General features: G+C 35.3%; 1 protein-coding gene across 2 annotated transcripts in view; it reads left to right on the top strand.

The window, feature by feature from the left end:
* Positions 1-24,636, top strand: part of TDRD3 (tudor domain containing 3) — a 103,334-nt gene that overhangs the window by 59,764 nt on the left and 18,934 nt on the right. For both annotated transcript variants that reach the window (XM_021417789.1, XM_021417779.1), the window contains exons 6-12: positions 4,726-4,797; positions 5,367-5,516; positions 6,231-6,371; positions 10,035-10,191; positions 10,552-10,677; positions 19,695-20,533; positions 22,401-22,526. In XM_021417789.1, the coding sequence (XP_021273464.1) occupies positions 4,726-4,797; positions 5,367-5,516; positions 6,231-6,371; positions 10,035-10,191; positions 10,552-10,677; positions 19,695-20,533; positions 22,401-22,526 (1,611 nt within the window). The remainder of the gene's footprint in view (positions 1-4,725; positions 4,798-5,366; positions 5,517-6,230; positions 6,372-10,034; positions 10,192-10,551; positions 10,678-19,694; positions 20,534-22,400; positions 22,527-24,636) is intronic.

Genomic DNA, 24,636 nt, shown 5'->3' with positions numbered 1-24,636 from the left:
ATGACTGACAAATAGCAAGACTGTCAGCTCTCAAAGATATCTGAATAAGGACATCGCCAGTCCTAATCATACCAGTCAAGACTGAGTGAAATACTGAATCATGTTTGAATGGAAAGTCAGAAAGCTATTGCAAATTACTTGTTTTGAAGCTATTCTTTCTCTCCAGTATGTTTGATGAGTGTTAATTGGTCTTCTTGTGTACAAGATGGAATAAGTTGGTTTTATACTTCTTTTAAAAATTAGTGCTATTAAGTCAAATAATCTTGCACATTAGGATTAAAGTTACTTGTCCAAAATTAAATTATTGCCCTGGTGCCTGTCTGTCAGCCTCTAGATGTGCAGATGAATTACTGTTTTGTGTAATTCGATATGACACTGGAAATTGCTCTGGGGAGGAATCAGGTTTTAGTAGTAGAAGACTTACACTATAAATATAGCATACATGGAATTAATGCAGTGTTATCACACAATAAAATGCACTTCAAGTGGAAGAAGTGTGATATTCTTTTCAGCATTCAAATTTATTGTAAGGTAGTTCTTGCCTAGAAATTTAATTTAAAAGTGTTGCTTTTTAAGTGACAGTGAATAAATGAGTGAGGAATTGCTAGTACGTAAGCCTTTTGATTATTTGGAAATATAAGACAATATGCCATGGACATATTGCAATGAGAATGCAATTCCAATAATCTCCCAGTGTTCTGGTTATGATGTTTGTCTGTTTTTTGTTCTCATTTTTTTTTTCTCCTTTAGTATTGCTTTGGCACCGGTGGCTTCAGGGATTAACATACTTTCTGTAGAGCCAGGCTTTGGGTGGCTTATGCTGTAAGGATAGCGTTCATGAGGCTAACCTCAGATGAGGTCTGTAATGTGTCTATTGGATTTAGACTCATTTTACAGTCCGTAGGGAGGAACAAGTAGGTTTTAAGATGTGATGTATGTGAGGAGTGACATAATCCCATAGAAGTTCCCATTTGGCTTCTTCACTTCTAAAAAGAACCTGATGTCACTAACTCAAGTATAGACATTTACGATTTAGATGCTGTGAAAAAAGCTGGGTGAAATGAATCCTCCCTGAAATTCTGGGTGTGTGCTCAGGCACATGAGCAGGAGCTTGGCTGTAAAGGCTCTTTTTTAGCCTTACCTTCGCCATGAAATGGCTGTTGTACTGTGCTGCTTTAGTTAATAGCAACAGGAGTGTTCTGCAGTCATCAGCCATTGGTGTGCTTGTAATTCAAAGAGGGCACTTTAAGTGAACCAATTGGTGCTAAAGCATTAGGATTTTATGAATTCTGCACTTGTAAGTGCTTTCTTTTGAATAATTCATTGAATATTTTATCAAGTTTTTTCTTCTTTTTTTTTGCTCCAGGACAAAAAATAAAGAGGAAAAGATTTTTATTATTTTATTTTTTGACTTGGATGCAATAAATGATCATAGACAATTTAGAAAATGTAGTTTGCTTCTGGAATAAAAGTAGCTTACTTCAAAAGACTCATAGAATCATAGAATGGCCTGGGTTCGAAAGGGCCTCAAAGATCATCTAGTTTCAACGCCCTTGCCATGGGCAGGGTCGCCAACCACTAGACCAGGCTGCCCAGAGCCACATCCAGCCTGGCCTTGAATGCCTCCGGGGATGGAGTATCCACAGCCTCCTTAGGCAACCTGTTCCAGTGCGTCACCACCCTCTGCATGAAAGACTTCCTCCTAATATCTAACCTAAATCTCCCCTGTCTCAGTTTAAAACCATTCCCCTTTGTACTATCACTATCAACCCATGTAAACAGTCGTACTTCCTCCTGTCTATATACTCCCTTCAAGTACTGGAAGGCCACAATGAGGTCTCCCCAGAGCCTTCTCTTCTCCAAACTAAACAAGCTCAGTTCCCTCAACCTTTCCTCATAGGAGAGGTGCTCCAGCCCTTTGATCATCTTGGTAGCGCTCCTCTGAACTCGTTCGAACAGCTCTGCGTCTTTCTTGTGCTGGAGGCCCCAGGCCTGGACGCAGCACTCCAGATGGGGCCTCACAAGAGCAGAGTAGAGGCAGACAATCACCTCCCTCTCCCTGCTGGCCACTTCTCTTTTAATGCAGCCCAGAACATAGTTGGCCTTCTGGGCTGCCAGCGCACACTGCTGGCTCATGTCCAGCTTCTCATCCACCAGGACCCCCAAGTCCCTCTCTGCAGTGCTGCTCTCGAGGAGTTCTTCCCCCAGTTTGTATAAATACCTGGGATTGTCCTGGCCCAACTGCAGCACCCTGCATTTGGCCTTGTTGAACCTCATTAGGTTCACATGGGCCTACATCTCCAGTCTGCCCAGAATGGCTTCCCTTCCCTCCAATGTATCGACTGCACCACCCAGCTTGGTGTAATCTGCAAACTTGCTGAGAGTGCACTTGATTCCATTGTCTGTGTCACTGACAAAGAGTGGATCAAAAGCCTGAGCTTAGTACAACCTTAGCTGAAATAATATTTTAAATGTTTTAAGAAATTCCCTGTATAGTATAATGTTATACTAGTATAATGTATAGCATAATGGCTTAAAATATTTTAACGTTCATACTGCACTTCTCACATGATGGAGACTTTCTTAATGAAAGTCTCTGCCAGTGCGGAGTATTAAGTGATCTATGTAATCACGCACGACTGTTCCCGTGTTTAAAAACAAAACGAAACAGAAGTAAAAAACAAAAACAAAAACAAAAAAAACCACCCAAACATTAAGAGATGATAAAATAGGTGCAATATCTGAAATAACATTTTAAGGCATTTTAACAGCATTAAGGATTTATCTTTTCTTCTAGTTCTGAAATGAAATGTATAGTTTGCTCTGAAAGTAATGCCTCCTATATATTTCCCTGGAAACTGTAAAAGGTACAAAGAACTATAACACTGGTTGAAAGAGCAAATTCTCAGCTACAAAACACTTTTTCAGCATAGTCACTGCCAATAGCTATGCATTTTTACCAGTGATGAAGAAAAGACTGTATGCCATGCTCATAAAAATCTGCATGGCCTTCCAGAGCATGTCGTATCTTTCACATTGCTGTTGCCACTGCTGAAATGCACCACCCATTGTCTAGCTGTGCTTACATCTACTGTTTGGTCTCCATAAACATTCAGTAGGTGTTGAATGAATGTTAATGGGAGCAAGCTTTTCCTCATGGAGGAATTCAGTGATGCACCATTGCTTCATATGCACTTCCATGTCAGACATCGTTCTGTCAGACTGCCCTTCTGCTGTCATCTGTCACATGGCAGCAAAATGTAATGGAATATTAGTGGGGAGGTTCATCCCCTGCTGTTACACCACCGACATGCATCTTCCTCTGATGTCATGGGCCAACATAATAAAATAGGAAGCATTACTTTCAGAGCAACCTTCATATTTATAATATGGAATAATTAATACTAACCTTAGCATCAGTTATGGCAGATTTCTTTTACAGTTTGCTGCTGTTGTCAGAACTTGTTTAAAAAACAAAACAACAACAAACAACAACAACAAAAAGCCCAAGAGGAATGTTGCATCAACTATGAGCAGATGTTTTAAAGCAGTATCTTACAAATCTTGTTTTGCTGTTGTTTTGCTAGTAGTGGTTGCTAGTAATTTATATTATTTGAGAATGCTTTTCTTGTTGTTTTTCAGGTGTAGGTTACCAATTGTCTGATTCTGACTAGCTCAGAACATTTCTATTCTATAAATACTAAGCATTGATAATGATTATGGTAACTGTTATGGTTTTGGGTGTCTGAAGAAGGGATCAATTTAGCATGTGTACTATAATTTTCATAATGCCATAGGAAGCATCCAGCTGGTGCAGTATTCTGTTTCCAAGAGTGGCAAATCAAGATATTTTTTAGGGAGTGGACATAGCCCCAGCCCTTATACGCACCTGACATCCTGAATTGTTGTATTATGCTTTTCAGGAGATACAGTCCTGACTAATTCTTTCAGTATTTGTATAATTGATAAACCTAAATATAAGCAGAATGTTTGAGGTTGTCAGGGACCTATGGAAATCAGTCACATAGTCCAGTCCCTGCTCAAGCAGCCAGAGCAGGTTGCTGAGAACTATGTTCAGGCTATGACAAGTTATGATCTCTAAGAAGGAGGACTCCACAGCCTCTCTGGGCAACTTGTACCAATGTTCAGTCAGTTTTACATAAAATAACTCTTCCTGGGTTTCATTCTGTGCCCACTGCCTCTTGTCCTGTCAGTGGGCATTGCTGAGAAGTTCCTAGCCTCTTATTCACACCCTCCTTTCAGGTATTTGTGTACCTTGATAAGGTCACTCAGACCTTTCTCCTCTCTAGGCTCACTTTGTATGAACCCTATTTAAACCTGCTAAAACTATTTGTCTTTACAGCTTCCCGTGGAAGCAAATGTCTGGTGCTATATTAAAAAAAAATAAAAATAAAAAAATCTGCCAGCTATTTGTGTACTGCCTTGCTCTGTTGTTGTAGAATTGGGATAGAAGTCAATTTTCTGCATTTGCTGTATCTATTGCTTTCATGATTTGGCAATTTTGATTGTTTTCTTCCTTTCCCTACCCCTCATCCAGCCTTCTACATGCTCATGTGAAGTGCCCTGGGATTTCAAATGTAAAAGATTTGATTTTTCATGCTTAAGATGTTTGCCTTGCAAATTTTGTGTATTTTCTGAAATGTGGATGTCTATCAAATAATCTTTTTTGTTTGCAATTTCTTAATCAACAACTTTCTTTTACAGAGTTTAGCAAAACACAGTAGGAGTAATATTGGAACCGAAGGTGGCCCTCCCCCTTTTTTGCCTTTTGGGCAGGTATAGTATATTTCTTTATAATTAAGGTATGGCATACAAATTGAAGTCATGATGACAGTTAATGAAACAATCTGTATTAGGATATCTAGAGAGAGCTCGTTCCATTTAGATAAAGGCTATCAAGGCATCTCATATTATGATGATCTGTATCCAAAGAAGTGATCTTGTTTAAAGGGAGAGGAGATGTAGGTTTTGATCCTGACATTTGGAGAGAAAAATATTAAATATAAATTGACAGTTTCAAACTTAAAATTTTGCTTGGTTTATGGGATCTTTGATTTGTTCTGCAATATCTTGGAGGCACCAACAAATACCATTGAACAACAAAGGTACTTACAAGAATCGTATTAGCTATATCATGAAATATATTGAAAGTATAAACGTCATTCTTCTTGGCACCCCTGGTGGATCAGAAGTGTTTGCTTTCAGCAAAGGTAGCTAGATGTTCACAGTTGTATTCTCTTTCTAAAGTTGTGGTACTTTAGTGGAATAATGCTTTGGGTTTTTTTTTTTTTTTTGCAAATCAGAGTAGAAAAAGAGTTAATTTAAGTTTTATTTTGTGTTGTCAGAAATGTGCATCTCACACGCAAGTGGATAGCAGAGAGCTTGATCGCAGAAAGACTCTGCAAATGACAAATACTGCAAAACCTGTTGCTGACAACGATGAATTTGAAAAACAAAGAACAGCTGCCATTGCAGAAGTTGCAAAGAGCAAGGAGGTTAGAATGCATTTGTAGCGTTTTGCTTAGTGTAATTGATCTTTTCTTATTTTAAGTATTTGTCTCTTCACCAAGTCTTACTTTCTGTTGTTTGTGTTCTTAAAGTTCTGTTTATGTATCTCTTTAAAAATGAGTCAAAAACTGAGTCTTTTGAGAATGCTATGTTTTTATTTGAGTAAAGCTAATAAATGCATCATTTTTTATTGTAGATATAATTTTTATTTTGATACCTCTACTAAAAAATATGTATATTTTACGATTTAACTAATAAGATTAAAGTAATAAGTTCATGTTACCGAAACTCATTTGCTTTTTTCAGTTCTGAAAACCCCTTGATTTTCTCTGTTCCACCTGATAGAACAGCTAGGAAATGTTGCTCAAAGTGCCAGATTTTTCTGCCCTCCCTTGGCTTTCCATTTTAGGATATGGAAATTGTGGGGTTTTTTTGTTATTTGCTTGAAACTCATAAAAACTAGAATAATGTACACTTTTTACAGCCTCATTTGGGCATCAGGTAATAATCGAGAAGTCCTACCTAATAAATTGATCTTTTTTGTGTATGTGTGTAGATCAGTGCTGTACTTGTTGATATAAAGTATAATTGTTACAAATACAGATGTATCAAGTTTACTGCACTTCTTGTACTATTTAAATATTAAGGCTTATTTTCTTAAGTTCTGGTTGCTGAAATGTTATTTTTGTGCTTATCTAAAGACCAAGACGTTTGGAGGAGGTGGTGGTAGCAGCAGAAGTAATCTTAGTGTAAGTGCTGGAGGGAATCGAAACAGGGAACTTTTCCAGAAAGAGAAGATAACAAAACCTGAGGGAAAAAATGAAGGTGTCTACAGAGAACTGGTAAGCTATAAGATTTAAATGGAACCATAAACATGTCTGTTATTAAAAAGCAAAACTAACAGAAATAAAGCCAAAAGAACCCTGAAGAATAAGAGCTTTCCTTTCAATTTATTTTGAAGTCTGTTTAGAATACTTGAGGTGCTCTATGTACTGAGATAGTTGAGATTCAACGTGATTTTTGTGAAATTTTAATGTCCTTCTAATGTCCTCACAAAAGAAAAGTAGTTCTGTGTATGGTATAGGTCATTACAGTCTAGTTTTAATTTTGTTCTTCAAATAAGCTCGATAGTCTTGCACATGAACAGTTATTACTTCATGTTAGCCAAGCAGACTTTCATCCTTCAATTTCAGTGCATCAAATGATATCTCAATGTAGTTTCTGAATTAATATTTATTTTAAGAATTTTAAACCATTCATTTGACATTGGGAAAACTAAATTATACTTGTGACATTGAAAATACTGAAGTAGAAATACTTTTGTTGTGATGCTCATGCATAATGTTAACATAGTTGCAGATAATGTTTAGAGTAAAGCAAGTTGCTGTTGGAGAATCTGAATTATACCTCAAAAGTCCAAGCAATCACTTTTAGAGCGTTTCATAATTTCATGCTTACTGAGAAGTGTTTTTTGAGATTGCTTCACTGAATTAATTGGGTATCAGATGAGCAGTCATTGAAGTTTGTTTCGCTTGCTTTAGCAATCTAAAAGTTTGATGGAAGAGGGAGAGTTAATCCCAAGTACACAATAACAATTAATGAATGTGATTTGAGTGATGAAAGCAGGCTGACTGAAATAGATTTCACAGCATAATAATTCAGTGAACCAGTATTAAAATATTGACTGTAAATGACTATAAATTCAACAATAAATAGCTGAAATGTCTTCCACCTTACTTTACTTTTACCAAAGATTTAACAGTCAGAAGACACTTAAGAACAGTAATGGCCTAAGTTTGATTATGTTGTATAGGTGCTATCTCCTCACAACTTGATGAGCTTCCAGCACTGCTGTTTTCAGCACTATGCTCAGAAATGCATGATGATGCATTTCTGTGCATCAGATGCATCATTTCTATGCATCATTTCTACGTTCAGATGCGTGAAGACATATATGTAGAATTGTAGAAACATAGATCTTAAAGGGTCTTTTAGTCATCCCTCTATTTAATATATACTTTGTCATTGTTGACACCTGTGTCTACTTCGTAGACTTGAAAAGCAAACAAGGGAAAAAAAAAACATCAATGGCCTTCTTCCATTTAAGTTGGGCAATACTTATTTTCTATTTTTCCTGTGAACTGCAGGAAATTTGCTTTACATCGCACTGTAAAATGGCAATACTTCCACTTTTTTGAAACTTTGTCATTTAACATACTTTGATGCTGTTTAAAAGAAGTCAGTATGAACCCTCTGTGTCTAGACAGAAAGCCTTCTTCAGTTGTAAATGATTATTTTAATAGAGCTTAAAACAATAGATAAGGGGTCTTCTGTTTTGTTTTTAGAATTGTGATATGGAGTTGATTTGATTGTTGATGTATGTAGTTAATTAGTGTGTAATTAGTGTTTTTATTCCATCTATCCAGTGTGTTACCTTGAGAGAAATTTGAAACACTGTATCTCACAAAGACACAAAGTAGTAGTTTCTCCTATTTCTTTGTAGACAGACAATAGATTGTGCAGGTTTATAGGATGTGTCCTATAATTTTCTTTCCCATCCCAGATTTGTATAAGAGAACCAGCAATATGTGTGCTGTGTAAATGGAGTGGGAGGGAAGTTTTTGATATCCAAAGGTAGTCTGGATATTCCCTCATTTTTCAAACAGACTTTGTATCTGAGAAATTGCTGTTCCTTTGGGTCTCAAGTTGTGACTTCCCAAAGATTTTTTTTATCCATTGCTCAGAGTACAAGTAGTGTACGTATGAGTCCCCACTTCTTGCTGGTCTTTGATTAAATAGCTTTGATTAAAATAACTGTTGTGCGGAGGATTCCCACCAGTGAAAGGCGATGATACAGAATAAGCTGGAATTTCTCTCCTGGTTCAAAGCAGCTAAATACCTTCAGGAGGGAGAAGAGTAAAGCAGGCTTGCTGAGACATTAGCAAGCAGCAATTTTGTCAGTTGGATCCTTGTTACCATGCAGAGAAATCTCAGCAAATGGCTCAGATGAATAACCATTATACTGTCTTATTAAGATTTTATTTAGGCAACTGAAAATTGAATTCACGTGAATGATCTCATGTAGGCATTGATGTCATGTTTCAGCGCCACTGGATTTTGAATATGTTTTAAATAATATTCAATCTGTGGACATTAGATTGAAGAATACTATTAAATTTTTAAATTAAGAAGGGTACATGCAAGTATTTAACATAACTATGCAGACAGGAGTTTGAGTCAAGCCCTGCAAAGTAATGTCTTGTTCATTATGGTGATTTTTGGATTTCAAAGCATAGTTTTTGAAGTTCTTTGAGTTGTTGCATCTCCTGGCTTACTGAAGTCTCTGTACTGAAATAGCTACCACAAACACCAGTTTTATGCCTCTGCCCCAGATAGGAGATCTGCTTATAGCTGTTGTCCCAGAGCATATAGTGTAGCTGAGCAAAAAGTGAATGCCGCAAAACTTCAGGAGAAGTGTGTGAAATACTTGCATCATAAGACTGTAGAAGTGAGGGAGTAAAAGGGTTAAATGTCACCTGTCATATTTTTATGATTGTAAAGTAAATTGTTTTAGCAATAAAAATGCATATTCTTATAAGCAGCTCAAGAAAAAAGTAAATGTGTATCTTAAAGGTTAGGTTTGTGGGTGTTCTTTAAGGAGACACAGTATGGTTATTTTCTAACCTGTAGACAGAATGTTACCTGAGTCCAGGGACTCCAGTTAAGAATATATTGGTTACAGCTGTTGCAGTAGATGGATATTTGGCATCATTTTGGTTGGGTGTGGGGTGAGGAAGAACAGAAGGCCTGGCCTCATTTCGTGTTTAGTGCATGTCCACACTAGAAGAGGCAGTCCCAGCTGAGGCCTTTAAGCAGAGTCTCTGTGATTCTTGCTTTGCCTTTTTCTAATCATACTATATACAGTTCAGAATAAGAAAGCTTTTGTTTCTGAATAAGGAAGTTGTTTGTATTTTTTTTTATTCTTACTGAAACCTTTTCAGATTACATCTTCTCCTTGTTTTAAGAAATGTGTAACTGATTTTTGTGTTGTCTTGTTTTAAGAAATGTGTAACTGATTTTTGTGTTGTTTATAAAAGTTGTGATAGGGTTCAAATACAAATAAAGACCTAGTTTTATATTAGTACTACTTGGAGGGATTCTTTTCATTTTTCCTTGAAGAGCAAGTATGTTACAGTCTGTCAGATTGTTCTCTGTACAATAAAGGAAGAAGTAGAAAAGGGCAATTTCTGCTTGAAACCGCTTAATATTAGAACAAAAAAAAATAATCAATGAGTTAAGCAAAAATAATTGGAAAAAGAAGTCTGTACTGTCTGTTTGTTTAGAACAAAAGAGCACTTGTCTGTGAATGCTATATGTTAATCTGAAATGTCTATCATCAGTGCAGTAGGAAAAATAATTACTAATAGAAGGCTAAAGTAATATCTGGTGTTTTTATAGAGTCTCTGTTGAAGCTTATGATTATTTGTTTGTGTCTTTTATTTCAGGTTGATGAAAAGGCTCTAAAACACATAACAGAGATGGGATTCAGTAAAGAAGCAGCAAGACAGGCACTTATGGATAACAGTAACAACCTAGAGGCAGCATTAAATTTTCTTCTGAACAGCAGTAAACAAAAGCCCCTTCAGGGACCACCACCTAGAGGTATAACCTGCAAAGATGTGCCTTAAAACGAAGTGCTCATGAGCAAAGGAATTTATTTACCATGTATTGCTATTGTATATAACTTATATAAAGCATATCTACATTTTTTTAACAAGTTAGAATGCATTGCAAACATGAGAGAGAATACTTAGAGAAGGCCTCTGTGTACTATCCTTTACAATATTTTTGAATTTGAAATCATCTTACATGGAAAATAACTTTCTTCATGATAGATTTTTTTTTTTTAAGAGTACAAAATTTCTGTAATTTAAGTCTAATAATGAAACACAAATGTGTAGATAGTGTATTTTTTTTTCCTTCTTCCCTCACCCCAAAATAACTTCTGTTTAATGTTTACAGGTAAAGGAAAGGGCCGAGGCCGAATAAGACCCGAAGATGAAGAAGAGCTGGGAAATGCTAGACCATCTGCGCCGAGCACACTGTTTGATTTCTTAGAATCCAAAATGGGTACTTTAACAGTAGAGGGTAAGTTATTGAAATTGAAGTATCTTGAATCAATATTGGGCAGAATTGGTGGATTTTTTTTCTTCTTAATCTAGAAACTGGCTTCTAGAAGTTTCACCAGTTAGCAGTAAGACAGCAGGGAGTGCTAGAGAGCTTTTCCTCTCCTTCGAAGACAGGTCAAATAAATTGCGTTGTCGTTGATTGTGTTTCTTTCTTGGCTGTCAAAAAGCTGATTGCTTTAGGCTTAAGTACCTCGAGGTTAGTAATTTTGAAATCAGGTTAGATAAATACCACTTATTAATTCTAATTTGATAAAGGTGCTTGTAAGTTTATTGGGCTTTCTTGTAGTTCAAAGAAAAAACTTATAACTCTAGTCCTCCTTCCTCAGCTTCTAAACAGCACATTCTGTGTGGTGCTCAGTTAAGAGCAGTAAGCTAAATAGGTTTTTTATTTGCTCTGTCTGGCAATCAAACAAACACCCAACATTTTGCTATAAAATATTAAACAACCTTTTTCTCATAGCTTTCCTGTTTAATAACTGTAGGCAATAAGGAAGAGGTGGTATTATAGAAAGAGGGAAGCCAAACAATATCTAAGATCTAGCACAAAAAGTCTGGGCTTCTACTTGAACGTTCTTTTCTTTCTTGAGAAACCATAAAAGAATGCAGTCTACAAATCTAGACATCTGGTTATGTCTAAATCACTTCATACTTTGGAAGCTTTAACAGACAGATCCATTAGAAGGAAAAAAGTTTACACTTTATACATCCTGAGGTCTCTAGAGGCTGCTGTGATATTGAAGTAAAACTCACAGTAAGCCGAGTAATAAAAGGAGATTGTTATTTTGCCTTGGAAGTGTTTCAGTAGGCAATGTGAAATTGAAATATCTGTTTCCATTATTTAATGTCAAGTTTTGTGGTGGAGTTGTAATTTTTTTTTCTCGCTATAAAATAACACTTTAATAAAGAGTGAGATAAAGGTCATACTAATTTACATGAACTGGTGTTTTCTAGTGAGTAAGTGAGTGCATTTAAGGAGTCTCAGGAATTATATGTAATAATTTCAAGCTGAGTTCCTAAATAGTCTCTCTTGTCTCTTAATATTGCTTTGTTTACTTTCACTGGATATAATTAAAAAAGAAGTGATTCTGTAAGTGAAGGTGCAAACTGAACAAAAGAGGAGAAAAAAAAAGAGAATAGTTAATGTTGAAAACAATTATTAGTTTTATTTCCCTATTACAGTGCTCAATTAATTTTTTCTGTTACGGTCTTAAAAGATTTCTTTAAAAAAGTGTAGTATCAGTTATTGTCTACCCCTACACCTGAATGGACAAGATGTGATGTTTCGGAATTGATTTAAAATGTCAGAAGTAGCTAATGATCCAGACACGTGAGAAATGCTAGCAAAAACTGCAGAATGTTCTAAATGAGATGACATTTCATAAAAAATAGCTGTGATGACTTACACGGGAAAGTTGAAGGATAAAGTTGTTTCCAATTCTAATGAAAAAAAGTAGAGCTGTATTCTATCTGGGAGCTTCTAAATGGCCATTGGCAATATTAAGAGAGTTCCTATATTACCTTTTCATCTACTTGTAATTTAGAGCCCTTAGTGGTGTTTTTTTTTTTCTATAAGAATCCAGTCAGTAAATGACAAATATTCAGTCAATAACTGAAAATTAAGTGCGTGCAAACAAAACCTTCTTAATAAAGACTGCTAAAATTGTGAGGAATTGCCAGAGGCACTTACATTGCTAAAGGATGAGAGTATAGAAAAATTAGGATGGACGGAAGGATGCATGTATGCTTAGGGTAAATCAACCTTCAGGACTGATACAACTAACTTGCTAATCACCACTACTGAGACTTTTTTCCCTGGAGTCCTGGTATCTTACATCATAGATTTAGAAGCTCATCATTTAATGGAATTTTATGTATTGCCCTTTTTGAAAAGGACATACTGCTGTTATTCACCAGTGTCTCCAATAATTTCTTGCAAGGTATGAGCTCTGTCTGAAAAGAAATGACACGGTATATTGGATTTCACAGAGATTGTGATGGAAGGGCAAATAACTGAATAACGATGAATAGGTGGAAAGTAATCTTGTCTTATACTGGGACTCTTAGTTGGATGCTTAATTTGTATTGGACGGAGAAATTGCTTAAATGTGGGAGGAAAACAGGAATTTATGAAGCACTAGTTTATCCAATTGACTTCTGAAGGTATATAGATATATATGCAGGTGTGTGTGTCTGTATATAAATGTGTATACATTTAATACATAATAAATGTATATCTATAATACATAATGTATACACATGAGTTTGGGACATTGATGTTAAATTTTTGGTGAAAAGGTTAAAGCTGTTGGCTTTTAACAGATATGCAGGAAATTACAAATAAGGAAAAGGGAAATAAGACCAGTGATAAAAGCATTAAAATTAAAGAACATTTAAATATCTGTGCTGAAACGTATTTCAGTAGTAGCTGGACAGGTGGGATGCTGCAGTCCCAGATATTTTTCTTCAGAGAATTCTGATGGTATACTTCTAGCAGGAGACCGTTGTTAATTTGCAAATGAAGATCTGAGTTCCTTTTTTTTTTTTTTTTTTTTTTTAAATTCTGTCACTGGTAATATCTTGGAAATGTTAGAAGATTCAGAACATTTGAAGCCAGGAAACTTTTTCTAGAACATGGAAATTCTTCAAATGAAAAATGTATGTGGAAGACAAAAACCCAGTTTAAATGGAAAGGGTATTTATGTTATCTTTTTAGAAATGAATATTGCTCTTTGGTATATTGATTTGGAGCCATCCATAATCTCTATGGCCAAGACTGTAGGGTTTTTATTTATAATTTTTTTTCCTAATTTACAAATAGAAATAGTGTTTTTCTATAAAGTTTATACACCAATTCAAGTTTGAGGTTGCATGTGTGCTGAAAGAGGCAGCTTATTCACATGCGAAATAGCTTTTCCATTTAGCATGGATGCAATTGAAACGTTGCTTTGTTCGAATTTTGCTGCAAAAAATGTGAACAGCTGTAATGTCAGTTAGCTCCTGCACCTGAAATACAAGCAGAACATCACCACCACTCTTGTTAGTTGGGCCAGAGTTGTTTTTTTGAATGTGTTAGTTTTATTGCTGGTTTATGTTTGTTAAAGTTTATAAATGTCTTTTTGTTTGGTTGGTTTGTTTTGGTACACCAATGAAACAATGGATTTACAGTTAGTTGCTTAATTGTGTACTTGTGTTCCAGAGTCATTACTGAGTTATAAATGAAAACATGAAGCTGTGGAGATTGGCTCAGGGCATTGAGAGCCCAGTTTTCTGTGGGAATTATTAAAACTATATGATTCCCGTTAAATGCACAGCATTCTTCCCCAGTAATTATTTTTACTAGGTTTTTTTTGAAACTGAATATTTACAGTCACCAGTTGCATATGCAGAGCAATGTTTTGCTTTAATACATTTTAATAGTTCTGAAAGCCTGTAGCAATTAAATTTCAGCATATTCAAATGGAAAAATGCAGAGAACTTTAGAAATTCAGTCTTTGAAACTGCACAGAGAATGTTTTCATTCAAGATGGAGGAATCCGCAGGAAAGAAAGGACACCCGTTTTGTCAAAGAAAATGTGTGTCAGCAGGTGGGCTTAGGAGTCAGTGAAACCACTAGCAAATCCAGAGGTCTTTTGCTATGGTGGTAGGATTCTGTGGACTGTGAGCCATGTCAGAGTTCACAAAACATTTCTGATGTGCTATGGTTTAGCTACTAGCAGGAAAGCATTCACTTAATAGCTGTGGCACTTTATAGTTCTTTTAATGCAAATATGTATTACTGTGTTATGGTTGTCCCTGGGCTGAGTTTCATTGCATCAGTATCTTTTTTCCCCCTATAAAGTAAGTGTTTTTAAGTAGTTAAATATTGTTTTATATTTTACTTGGGTCTAGGTCTTGCAGAAACAGTTAGTGGAAAGTGAGCAAAAAATTATATTGGAGTTGCTTTTCTTAGGTGTTGTTTATAGTTCGCTTGTGGAATGTCTCCACAATGTTATGACTTTGTTTATTAAACTCAATTAGTGTTAGGTAGAGCATTTATATCATGGCTTTTCACCTATTTTCCAGATACTTAAAATCTCTGTACAATATTTCTTTCAAATACAGAAGCATTCTGCATGAGCTGATAAAGCTTTGTAAAATTGTGTTCAAGTAGTAAACATGATTACATTTTCAAAAGCATGTATAAAAAATGAGGTTTGAGATCTATCTTTTGGCAGCTCATTTTATTTACCGAAAATGAAGTACGTTCCTGCAGTGAATAAAAATGGAGCAATGGTAGTGCTTTTTTCCTCTCGCATTACACACATTTATTTTCCTTGGATACGTTCTTGGGTATCTTATCTAAGAGATTAGAGAGAAGGTTAGATATTGAGAGAATACTTTTATGTGTGGCTGCAAGACATTTAAAGGAAAAATAATAAAAATAATCCCTGTGGCATATATGCCTTTCTTATTGTTACTAATTTAACAGTAAGTAATAGTAGTTTACTAAGAACTGTGAAAGGATTGAATTGCTTCTTTTAAAATGATATCGCTGGTGTGTAGTGAGTGTTTGCTTAGCAGGAGTTTTATGATTCCTTTGGTTTAGTGTGTGTGTAACCAATATACTGTAGTGTATTAAAGCATGGTGTTTTTCATTAGAAAAAATGGTTATAGTAGCACATATATTTCAGTCTAAAACACATAAATGGAGACTATAAAGCTAAACGCAGTTTGCTTTTGTGTAATTTTTTTCCCTCTTAACTAAAGATAAAAAGTTTTCATAAATGTCATCAGAAGAAAAATGTAGTTCAACATAAAGTCATAAGGTCTTCATGCTCTGTTGCCAAAAAATGTGACATATATATGTCATATATATATCATATTTATCGTTTATATATCATATGTCATATAACATGACTCTCAGAGTTCTTGTTTTTTAACAGTTTTTTAATGTTTTCTGAATGATTAATGTGCAATTTGGTGTACTTTTCTTGAGTCGTGCTTTTCTGAAAAAAAAAAAAACACCAAAAACAAAAACCACACCCTCATTACCACTTTTGAAGAGTTCAAGACATTCTTTAGTTTTTTTATTTTTTTAATAAAAAAACTCCTTTTTTCATTCTAGAGAAATAATAATAAATTTTATTGCACTTCCTGTTATTTGGAAGTCAACAGGCTTTAGAATAATTGCTTAGTTTCATTTAGTCAGTTTTTATTTTCCTTACTGAATATGTCAATCCCATAGGAGCATGCCTCTGTTCTTATGCCAGACTTCAATTTATCTTGCAGACTTGCCCTTCAAATAGACTTTCCAAGAAATACGTAAGCTTATGTTAAATTGCAGGTGATTTTTCTCTCTCAGAAGTCTTAGTTTTCTTCCCCAAGTTTGAGAAAACCTATGCAGTCTGAATTCAAACACTTACTAGAAAATCATTTGCTGAAAATGCTAGTATTCTGCCATTTTTATGCCTCAGTTGTCATTGAAAATTAACTCATTTAAATTTTTACATATTACTTGCCTTAATCTCCTTGCAAGCTGAAATCTTGCCGTCTCCTTTCAAGCTGAGGTGACATGAGTGTTTAGTGTCACAGTATACCTGTGGTGATTTTACTTACCACTTGGAATTTATGAAATGTGTGTCCAAGTGTTTGTGGAAAACAGGGTGTATGTATTACCAGCAACTTTTTCATTTCATTGGTCCTATAAGTTACCAGTAGAGATGTGTATCTCTTCCTTAGTATTAAGAAAGTAGCAGTGATAGAAGACAGTTTGCTGGAACTGCTAGAAACAACTAAATACATAACGTTGTATCACCAAGAAAAAGGATCTCTTCATTGAACTGGGATAAAGATTTTTTTGATTCTTTGCAGCTTCACTTCTAAAACAGTTTATTTGTTCTAGAGAGAAGAATGGTGTCACAGAGAGCATTGATTTACTTTTGTTTGTGCATCTTTCCATGCTTCTAGTGTTTCTAATTCCATCTGAAACCTTAGTACTACTCATTGCTGAGAATTTCTAAAATCACTTCAGAATTTGCAGTTACCAAGTTAGGTACATCTGTTTGTGAACATATACATGGGGAGGTAGTAATAGGACAAGGAGAATAGTTTTAAACTAAAAGAGAGGGGATGGTGACACACTGAAACGTTGCTTAGAGAAGTTGTGTATGCCTCATCTACGGAGGTGATGAAGGCCTGGTTGAATGGGGCCCTGGGCAGCCTGATACAGTGGGTGGCAACCCTGTCTATGGCAGAGAGGTTGGAACTAGATGGTCTTTAAGATCTTTACCAACCCAAGCCATTCTGTGTTACTGCAAACCAGTTGCTCAATTTGTTGTCATTACTTTGGTAGCTTTTCCCTAGTTTAATTTAGACCAAGCAGAAGAATATGTATGAGTTAAAACAGTTTTGTGTTTGCTTTGTTATTTAACACTCACAAATAAGTTAAAATACGGTGTGTTACTCTTCTGTATTGTGATATCTTGTGAGATTTTTAACATCATTTTTTCAGATACTGAAATAGTTTTTTACTTTTAAGTAACTACTGCTGTCAGAGGTATTGTGTTAGAGTCTCGCATGAACTACTAATTCCTTAACTGCTAAATATAATATTAAATAAACATACTTTATTTAAGTGAAATGCAAAGAACTCTAAAAAAAAAAAACCTACAGGTTTATGTATTATTTATTTTTAACTATGACTGGTTGGTGCCACCTTTTGAAAATATTTGTGTTGAAATTAAGTAGCTTCAGTTTGGGTTGTACAGAGAAGCCTGCTGAGTGTGAGAGATAACAGAAATAGTTGACAAAATTTCTGGAAGATGGCTTCCTTTGCTTGCCCTTAAATTATTTCTGCTACTGAACACAATGATTTTTCTGTTAATCTTCTTGTTTTTCTTTGGTTACAAGGAACAGTTCATCCATCTTTGCCAGCTTAAATATGTAAACACAGAAACTTTCAGAGAACAAAATAGAATAAAGAGCTCTGACTTAATTAAGGAATAATATAAAATTGCTGAGGACCAGGCATGTTTTGATACTGCATCTCTCTTTAGTTCTTAGGGACGGAGAACAAGCTGATGCTTTTATCTTCTCAAAATCCGAAGACACAAAAAACTTGCAGACACATACACCTTTGAAAGATTCAAGAAAATACGTAATTTAACAATTACTGCTTTAAAAAAAAAAATATTATCATTATTAGGTAGGAAAGTTGGTGATAAACATAATGATGTTTTTGATCACAGTGTTGATCGAAGCCCAAACGTCTTCAGATTGTGCAGAATTACCTGTTCAATCTTCCAAATGGACGTGCTGAGCTTCTGGTGAATGTTTCATGCTCTTGCTGTTAAAATGAATCTCCTGAGGAACAAATTACAAAAATAATGGGATCACAGAAAAAGCAAGCGAGAAGTGGCACGTCTAGATAGTCTTTTTAAAAGAACTCAGGAGGTGATAGCAAGTCACAGGCTGTAGTCTCTGTTTCTTGCACCAGCAGCTGGGCCATGACTGAAATGCAAATTTAAATATGCAGCTGGGATTTAAAGGAGGTGAAATAATTCTGTTCCAAGGTTAATTGCTTCAACAATTAAAAACCAGCATTTAAAAAAAACAAACCTTTAATTTCTGAACTGATTTTTCTATACTCGGTTTCTAACTGTTGCATAATAAACCTTTCTTGCTACATAGAGAGCTATCAAAATTTGCTTTCCTAATAGATATTTATAAAATATAATTACCTGTATGTTATCCATCAACTATGTTAGCTGTGTGGATTGAACTTTCATAGTATCTGATTAAAACCTTTTTTCCAGACTGCTTTTTCATTTTTCTGAGCAAACTCATTTATCCTTTTTTTCTTCAGATATTCTTTCCATAATTACAGACAATACTTTTTTAGTGGTTTGAATGATGCTGTATAATATCACTATCCCATGAACGCTTGCCTCCACTTTCACCAGATACACCAGATCCCTCCTAACTTAGTTACCCTTTTGTTTATGGGCACAGGAACACTCCTTGTCTGCAGGAGATGCATGACAAAAGGATGTGCCGACCATGCAGGAAGGTTTATAAACACTTCCTTGACAGAGAATTTCTTGCTCTCTCGTATTGTTCTTAACTCTTTGCCAGGAGATCATTCCCCTTGTCATTAATTTTGAAATGGAATTTTTACACTCTCAGTAACAGCCTTTTCTGTCACGAGTGTTATTTTTTTAGCTCATTTGTTTCTTGTACTTGTTCCTCTTAGATCCATCTTGATCTACAACCTCCTTTGGCTCTTCCCTTAAATTTCATAAAAAGTTAAAAAGTGTCACATTCCCCTAAAAATAAAACAAAACAAAAAAAGGATCCATAGTAGGTTTCACAGAGCTCCATGATCTTCTCCTACCCCACACTCCAACAGAAAATTTACTCCTTCTCATTAAGTCCATGATAAATCATGATAAAATGATAATTTTGTTTTACTTAACATCAGTTAGAGTTCTGATGGAATCTCTTAAAGGTTACACTTGAATAGTTCCCGCTATGGCTCATTGATCAGAGTCTTCAGAATTATGGACAACTTTGCTATTCCCATTAGCTCTAGTTTGTCTACTGAATTCATTTTATCAATTCTATTTCTTGTCTTTATTTTAATCCTGAACAGCTGTTAGCAAGTTATTTTTACTGAATTGAAATTCTCAGATGACCACTGTTCCTTTTTTCTCCTCAGTTTCCTGCCTCTTCCTTTCTTCACATTAGAATTCTATTTGTCTTTCTTAAATGGTTGTTACTCATTTAATAATAGCTAATTTAAGTAGCACCAAGACAAATATTTGTGTTTTCTATTAACTAGTAACTACAGTTCAAATATCTGCTAAATTTCAATGGACAATTCCGTTTATTTATCGAAGAAGTAAATACTGCTTGCTTTTCTGAATAATACTTTATCATTTAGGATCTGAACCACTATTTCTATATTTTATATATATAATCATTTTTTTTTCTTTATAGAACCAAAATTGCAATTTCAGTCACCACATCAAGTACAGCCCAAAGTTATGAATACAGAACAGAATGGCATCAAAGAGAATCATTCAAGGCATATTACTCGCAATGACATGAGACAACCAAGGAATGAGAAGCCTCCTCGTTTTCAAAGAGATATTCAGAATTCAAGGCAGGCTTTGGAAAGTGGGGGATTACCAAGAAACAGAGGTCCTGAAAGGCACAACTCTTTAGAACACTGGACAGATGAGAAAATTAAAAGTGACAGACATTATCCTAGAAATGATAGGCCAAAGGATTTGGGTTATCCCATAGCTGCTCATCAGAGTGATATTTCTTTTAAAAAAAGGGATAACAATATGCAAAACAGAATAGGAAAAGGGGTGTCTTTCACAGAATTCAAGGAGAACTCTGCTGCTCAAGATACTACAGACAACAATAACCAGAAACGTGGGAAAAGGGAAAATCAAATACACAATTCTGAAAATTTTTGTGATAGGAAAGCACGAACAATAAGTAATGAAACCTTTATGGTAAAAAATGAGCAACATTTTGGTGTGAATAATGATTACCACAACCCTGGTAGAACTGATAATTTTAATTCTATACCAAATGGCGATACAGAACATCATCAGAAAGGAAGACGAGTAGGGCCTATCAAATTGTCAGGACCTACTGTGATTCCATCTTATGATGATAAAATTTTGTATTACAATACTGGACCCAAAAGAAGATCTGGGCCCATCAAACCAGAGAAAATAATGGAACCATCGATTCCTGCAGAGTATGGGAAAATCTGGAGACCTGGGGATGAATGTTTTGCTCTTTATTGGGAAGACAACAAGGTATGTGTTTGCCGAATATCAAGTAATTCAAATTAAAGTTTTGATGTTTTCTTATATACTTGAGAGAGACTTAGCATACCAGCACAAAGGCAAAGGTGTATACAGTGTTCGTAGGTATATACTGTGCTTCGTGGCTGGCTTTGTGTTCTACTGTTGGTTTTTTTGTGTGATTTCTTTTGTTTGTTTGTTTTAAAAGGAGATATTTAGATTGTATTAATTTCTTGAAAGTGAGTGACTCAAATCATCTTGACAGTGGCTATTTCCCTCATATGGGATGACTAGACTCCTAACTGAAACTTTTCATGTAAGTGCTTAAAATTTGAATGAATTAATATGAGTCTAGGTGTCCTCATTGCTTTCTAAGGAATAAGACCAGGATGCCCTGTTATCCAGAGTAGTCTCTTAACTGTAGACGTGTAATGCCTTTTTCTAGAATAAGACCTTGTGCAGCCTTCGCTAGTACAAGAGAATACCAGAGTCTGCAGGAATGAAACAGTTTAAAACAAATTCATCCCTTATTTCAGTCATTGCAAAAAGATTGCTCTTTATTATCGCTGTTAGCTGAAGAAGTTGTGCAACAAATAAAGTGTGATGCATGACAGTTCTGTTTTACTGATTTTTTTTTTAAAGCTTAAATACTTCCTCTTCCAATTAATAAGATTTCTTTTATGACAAGAGACTTTGCTTCCATCTACTCCTCCTTTGCTTTAGGGAAAAATAAAAAGGCGATTTGATTTGTTATCTTCTGTTCAGGCATTCTGTGTGCACTTCTTTAGTTTCTTCAGTTTTTGACCCTTTCTAGTGACCTTAAATATTACTGTTCTTTGAATAGGTTGTATTCCCACCATTTCTGTCTTTTTTTTCTTTATATTATTTTAAAGTTTATGCTATTAAAGTTTTTTTTCTTTGTTCACTTTTTTTTTACAGGATGTAGGTACTGTTAGCTCAGCAGTGTGACTTTATTTCTCTTTTATTTGACTGAAATAAGTCATGCAAAAATTTTGATAGCAGTAACATGTAGTGAGTTGGCGCTTAAATATGAATATATATCTTGGATGGAAGGATTAGTTTGAAATATAATGGCAAATTAAGGAATTATTTCCTGTCTTGAGAAGTGCTTTATGTCACTATGAGATGTGTTGTTGAAATTCTAGAAAGCATAAAACTTGCAAAATAAGCAGATACAACACTGCTGCCTGGAAAGTATTCAATGCATTGTTATGATTGTTGGTTTTTTAATAGTTACAACAAATGCTGCTGCTCACATCTAGGATAATTTTAAAAGTAGACGATGAAAGAGAGTATTGAGTTTTAATCATGTTAGGTGATAATGATTTCTTTGTGTTCAGTAAGAAAAATATCTTCAAAAACAGTTGATTTCTTTGCAAAAATGATGAAAAGAAAGTGTTGAAAAAAGGAAGAATTTTTGAAGGGGCAATTTTATCATGTTTTCGTCATATTTTAGATTGTGGTAAAATAGTTACACATTATATATGTGCAAGTAAGTGCCTAGCAGGCACATATTTAAACAGTAATTAAAAAAAAAGGTCTTACAGTAGTATTTCTCACATACAACATCATTTGTGTTAATGATTAGTTTGTCTTTGAAAACAGGTCTTTTAAATGTTCAGTGTAATGTCCTTAGTAGCAGATATTTTCAGTGAGTATTCTAAATACATTCAGCCCCAACCTTTCAGTCATGGGACATGTGAAAGTTTAATATACCATTCTCTGCTACCAATTTTACTCGTTTAAATGCTGACCAAGGGAAGGAGTAGGGAGGAGAGTAAAAATGAAGAGGTTGTTTTCAGTCTATTTGTGGCACATCAGGTAGTATTTTATGACCTATGAAAATTTCTCTTTTAAGTTCTACCGGGCAGAAGTTGAAGCTCTTCATTCTTCTGGAATGACTGCAGTTGTTAAATTCTGTGACTATGGAAATTATGAAGAGGTTCTTCTCAGCAACATCAGACCTATTCATGCAGACACCTGGGTATGTGATAACAAATTGTATACAAAGATATAAACTACACAGTCTGTACAAAGTACATAACTTGGCAAATGAGTGCTAATTGCACGTGTAGAAGAATAGATAAGCGAATACACAAACAAAATCTTTTAGTTATCTGTATGAATCTACTTCATGATCATAAGTGTTTTATCATGTAGTGTTCTTTATATGTAATAAATTTAAATTGTATTGTTCTAAAGTGAATACTTTAATTGACCTGTCAGCTAAACAGTTCCATGCATATTTTCTCTCTGAAAGTTGCGCTTACTCTATTAAATACAGATTATTATTGTTTTATTTCATGTACATTGTATTTTTTTAAAGGTTAGTAAACAATCTTTAAAATATATATCCTGAAGTCTTTTACTGCGTTTGAACGTATGGCTAAAACAAATACATCTGTTTGAATAGTTTTATTTTGTATCACAATTTTATTTTTTTCAACTATTTCTTTGGTGAATATTATGGGGGAGGTTTATCCCTTGAAATCTGCTTTACAAGATTTAGAATGTATTAGCCTTATGGTAGCTGAATTTCAAGGGGCTTTATTTTTGAATGTCATGGAAAGAGAAATATGTTTTGGTTTAAAAAAACAAACAAGCTTGCAGTTACTTGCTGTTTACTCTTATGATAGAAAGATGCACAAGAAGTATATGTATTTGTGCTTTGAATCCTTAATGACGAGCTGACGGTGCTTATTTTCATTTCTTACCTCTGGGTCATATAGGCGTCTTACAACTGCTGCAGAGGCTGTTAACAGTCAACTACTGTTTTCTGCCAGTGGACTTCAAATTTATGTTGTTGCCTGTACCTCTCAGATGCCCTTATGGCCTATGAGATGGCCTTTTTAGAAAGGCATCTGAAGCACTTCTGAGCTGATGCATTGTTGTCTGTGGAAATTGACTTTTTTTCTCTTTTTATCCCACTAGTTGAGTTGCAATGATACAGTGCTTCCTCCTGTATGATTGTGCTTATTTTGATCTTGTTTCTAGGCTGTTAATAAACCTTTTCTTCACATAGACACGCAGAATTACACAGAATGGTTGAGGTTGAGAGGGACCTTTGGAGGCCGTATGGTCAAATCAGCTGCTCAACCAGAGACACTTAGAGCGGGTTGCCCAGGACCATGTCCAGATGAATATTTCCAAGGAGAGAGGCTCTGCAACCTTTCTAGAGCAACATGTGTCGGTGCTCCTTCACCCACACAGTGAAGTGTTTTCTAATGCTTAGAGTCTCCCACATTTCAGTTTGTGCCCATTGCCTGTTGTCCGGGTACTAGGCACCACTGAAAAGAGCCTGGCTCTGTCCTTATTGCACCCTACCTTCACGTATTTATACCTGTATATACAGTGATTAGCTTTCCCCCGAGCCTCTTGTTGAGGCTGAACACGCCCAGCTCTCTCAGCCTCTCCTCACAGGAGAGCTGTTCCTCTCTCTTCATCGTCTTCACGGTCCTGAGCTGGAGTCTCTCTTGTACTGAGGAGCCCAGAACTGGATGCAGCACTCCATGTGTGACCTTACCAGTGCGAAATAGAGGGGAACACTTTCTTGCTGCTGGTAATACTTTATTTAGTGCAGCACAGGGCACTGCTAGACTTATTTTCCTCATCTTTGATGGTAATCTTAAGGAGTGACTTTTATTTTACTTTCAACTCTTTTAAAATTATCTCTCTTGATCTGAGAACTTGGCCAGATGTTAAGACTAAATTGATCTAATGATGAGGTACCAACGTGAAACAGTGGCGCTTCCTAATTATGCCAATATTTAATCAACTGTTTGATTTTTTTTTTTTGTTCCCTTTCCTTCCATATTGGATCATTGGTCTCATAGCCACAGGATGAGCTGAAACAGACTGAATGCTTTCTCCTCAGCCTTATTTTATTTTTGAGTTTCTTAAAGCTGACACAGGATGGTGGGAGAATGTATGGAGAGAGGACTCTGCCACTGTAATAACAAGGTCATAATATAATGCTGCATCTTGATTTAGCCATTGAGGCTTTTTCAGTTGTTACTCAGGAGAAATGAAGTCTTTCAGTCCATTCAGAAATAAAGGGTACCTTTCTCAAGATTCTTTCTCTGTCAAGAGAGCCT

The sequence above is a fragment of the Numida meleagris genome, chromosome 1 (genome assembly GCF_002078875.1).
Source record: "Numida meleagris isolate 19003 breed g44 Domestic line chromosome 1, NumMel1.0, whole genome shotgun sequence".
Taxonomy (NCBI): domain Eukaryota; kingdom Metazoa; phylum Chordata; class Aves; order Galliformes; family Numididae; genus Numida; species Numida meleagris.
The sequence above is the reverse complement of the archived record's forward strand: the minus strand, read 5'-3'. Positions and strand labels throughout refer to the sequence as shown.